General features: G+C 57.2%; 1 protein-coding gene across 1 annotated transcript; it reads left to right on the top strand.

Annotated features, from left to right (window-relative positions):
- The first annotated feature begins 287 nt into the window (after positions 1–287).
- On the top strand, positions 288–693 carry L969DRAFT_91257 (uncharacterized protein). Its single transcript, XM_014709184.1, has one exon. It carries the CDS (start codon positions 492–494, stop codon positions 687–689), a length of 198 nt encoding a protein of 65 aa, XP_014564670.1. The 5' UTR covers positions 288–491; the 3' UTR covers positions 690–693.

The raw sequence follows: 693 nt of genomic DNA, 5'->3' as shown, positions 1-693 counted from the left end.
TCTCATCTCATCACGTCATGAAGGTCACGATCACATTTGTCACACTAGCGCTGGTCGCACTCGAAGCATCTGCCCACGGACTCATCACAGCAGTACAAGGCGCGAACGGCATCAATAACGTCGGGTTCGCCAACAATGACTCTGTTCAGCGAAACTCTGGTCTGCCCATCCCGGCCACAGAAGGCGATACTTCCGTCATTCGCAATCGTGAGATNGCNAACGGCAACGTCGATGTCTGCGGCAAGACAGGCATGGGCGGCGTCGTGAATATTCAGCAAGANATGTCNCGAATGGAATCGACCGGCATGGCGAGCGTACACCCAGGCGGNGTGGTCAAGCTGACGATCCACCAAGTCAANCANGACGGCGCTGGACCATACACATGCGATGCAAGTCTGATCGTTGGCTTTGNATGCNTCGAACAAGGCTGACCCATACGATTGTAACAGGCCTCTGCTGCGGGCGATGGGTCCGATTGGGTATCGATGCAAATGGCGAAAAACGTTCCAGGCCTAGGCTTCGGTGGCCTCGGACTAGCAGCAGCCAAGGACTGGCCAGTCGAAGCCGTCATGCCCGCGGGGACACAATGCAAAGCCGGCGCGGACGGTCAGACTTGTCTCATCCGGTGCCGCAATGCCGCTGCTGCCGGTCCCTTCGGATCTTGTGCCGCCGTCACCCAAAAGAACTAATCTC

Source organism: Mixia osmundae (genome assembly GCF_000708205.1).
Source record: "Mixia osmundae IAM 14324 unplaced genomic scaffold scaffold_25, whole genome shotgun sequence".
NCBI lineage: Eukaryota > Fungi > Basidiomycota > Mixiomycetes > Mixiales > Mixiaceae > Mixia > Mixia osmundae.
The sequence above is the reverse complement of the archived record's forward strand: the minus strand, read 5'-3'. Positions and strand labels throughout refer to the sequence as shown.